We start from the raw sequence: 2,500 nt of genomic DNA, 5'->3' as shown, positions 1-2,500 counted from the left end.
TATCTCTCCCACTCTCTCTCTCTCTCTCGATCTGTCTCTCTCTCTCTCTCTCTCTCTCTCTCTCTCTCCCTCTCTCTCTCTCTCTCTCTCTCTCTCTCTCTCTCTCTCTCTCTCTCCCTCTCCTCTCCCTCTCCCTCTCCTCTCCCTCCCTCTCCCTCTCCCTCTCCTCCCTCTCCTCTCCTCTCCCTCCCTCTCTCTCTCCCTCTCCTCCTCTCTCTTTCTCTCTCACTCACTCTTTGTCATTTTTTCTCTCTCGCTCTCATCTCTCTTTGTCATATGTGTCACTCTCTCTTTCTCTCACTGTTTTGTCATCTCTCTCTATCTAATACCCATCTACTGGTGAACATTCCCAATGGCAATTAACTTTTACTTTATGAATCCAGCCATTCTTCTCTGTCTGTCTATCTTTTTTATCTGTCTTTCTCTTTTTCATTCTTTGTCTTATTGTCTTTCCTTTCTCTGTCTTTCTATCTTTTTAATCTGTCTTTCTCTTTTTTTCATTCTTCGTCTTATTGTCTTTCCCTTCTCTGTCTTTCTGTCTTTTTAATTTAGCTTTTTCGTCTTTCATTCTTTGTCAATTTCTTTCCCTTCTCTGTCTCTCTATCTTTTTAATCTGTCTTTCTCTTTTTTCCATTCTTTGTCTTAATCTATTTCCCTTCTCTGTCTTTCTATCTTTTTAATCTGTCTTTCTCTTGTTTCATTCTTTGTCTTAATCTATTTCCTTTCTCTGTCTTTCTATCTTTTTAATCTGTCTTTCTCTTTTTTCATATTTTGTCCTATTCTCTTTCTCTCCTTATGAATCTACCCGCCATTCTCTGCCTTTCTCTCTTTCTCTCTCTACGTTTCCCCCTTCCAGGCAATATCCTCCTGCGTGCTCCCTATTTCAGGCCAAGTGCCACGCCCATAAGGTAGTAGGCTGCCCCCCCCCGCCTCCTCCTCCTCCCCCCCGCCTCCTCCCCCTCCCTCCTCCCCCTCCCGCTTGAAAGATGTAAGTTGTCTGAGATCATGTAGGTTAATTTTGTTCTCTTTTACTCGTTATTATTCTTTCTTCCTTTTTCTTTTTTATTAGTTTAGTTTCGTGCAAAGTGTATAAATTACAAAAAAGTTACGTTATTGATAATTATCATAATAATTATTTGCTTTTATCATATTTAGTAGTAATAGTAGTAGTAGCAGTAGTGGTAGTATTATTTATTGTGATAATAGTAGTATGATAATCATTATCATGATTATCATCACCATTACGATTACTAGTATCCACATTGTTATTATCAATATCAGTATTTTTATAATTATTATCCTAATAATTGTTATTATTATCATCATGACTATCCCCATAATATTCATCACTTAACCTTTTCACCTTCCCTCTAGGCCGGTTGACCTCCCTCGCCTCCCCCTCCGGTGGGGGTTATCTCCCCCCCCCCCCCGTCTGGCCTTTGCGTCTAGGCCTATCCATCATAGGCCTCGTCGCGTCTTTGAGAGTCCATTAGGGTTACGTTCAGCTCACTCCCTCCTCCCTCCCTCCCTCCCTCCCTCCCTCCCAGACTCTGTCCACCTTCAGCCTCCTAAGGTTTACGCCCCCCTCCCTCCCCCCCTCTAGGACTGTGCCTACTTTCCCCCCTTCCCTCTAGGACTGTGCCTACCCCCCCCCCCCCGTTCGGTTATCGGCAGTCAGGCGTCGGTCGCAAACTTTTTCCCTTCCTGCTCCTGCTCTTTCTTTCTCGGGACTTCGCTGAGCCATTCTTTCGGAAGTGTTCCTCGCACCGACAGGCGCCTTCGGGGACGTCCCTCGGCTGATGTCTCTTGGGGGAGAATTTTTGGGTGATGTTCCAAAGTTGATTTTTTTTTTTTTTTTGGGGGGGGGAGGGGGTTGTTCGTTCGGTTGATGTCCTTCGGTTGATTTCCCTCTCGTTGATGCCTCTTGGGTATCGCTTCTCAGTTGATGTCCTTCGGTTGACGTCCCTCGATTGATGGCCCTCGGTTGACATCCCTCGCATGACGTCCTTTAATTGACACTCCTTGGTCAGTGTCCGTTAACTGACATCTGTCGCTGGTCCTTTAAGTCCCTCGGCCAACGTCCCTCAACAGACGTATCTTGCCTGACGCCCCTCTTCTCTCCTCGTCAGGGCGCGTCCCTTCGCAGTGGCCGTCCGTCTCCGCCTCCGAGTGGTTGATGTTTCCCGATTGACGTTCCTCGGCTGACAACCTCTGGCATTCTCTGGCTGACATGGCCTGGCTGAGCTCCCTCCACCGACGGCCCTCCAGCGTCCCTCCACCGACGGCCCTCCAGCGTCCCTCCACCGACGGCCCTCCAGCGTCCCTCCACCGACGGCCCTCCAGCGTCCCTCCACCGACGGCCCTCCAGCGTCCCTCCACCGACGGCCCTCCAGCGTCCCTCCACCGACGGCCCTCCAGCGTCCCTCCACCGACGGCCCTCCAGCGTCCCTCCACCGACGGCCCTCCAGCGTCCCTCCACCGACGGCCCTCCAGCGTCCCT

At 49.1% G+C, this 2,500-nt stretch overlaps 1 protein-coding gene across 1 annotated transcript in view; it reads left to right on the top strand.

Annotated features, from left to right (window-relative positions):
* The first annotated feature begins 2,230 nt into the window (after positions 1-2,230).
* Positions 2,231-2,500, top strand: part of LOC138864183 (basic salivary proline-rich protein 1-like) — a 1,761-nt gene continuing 1,491 nt past the window's right edge. Inside the window, exon 1 of the mRNA XM_070130252.1 lies at positions 2,231-2,500. This exon is cut by the window's right edge and continues 1,491 nt beyond it. Coding sequence (XP_069986353.1) covers positions 2,231-2,500 — 270 coding nt within the window.

This window comes from Penaeus vannamei, chromosome 15, assembly GCF_042767895.1.
Source record: "Penaeus vannamei isolate JL-2024 chromosome 15, ASM4276789v1, whole genome shotgun sequence".
NCBI classification, from domain to species: Eukaryota; Metazoa; Arthropoda; class Malacostraca; order Decapoda; family Penaeidae; genus Penaeus; species Penaeus vannamei.
This window is presented reverse-complemented; position numbering and strand designations above follow the sequence as displayed.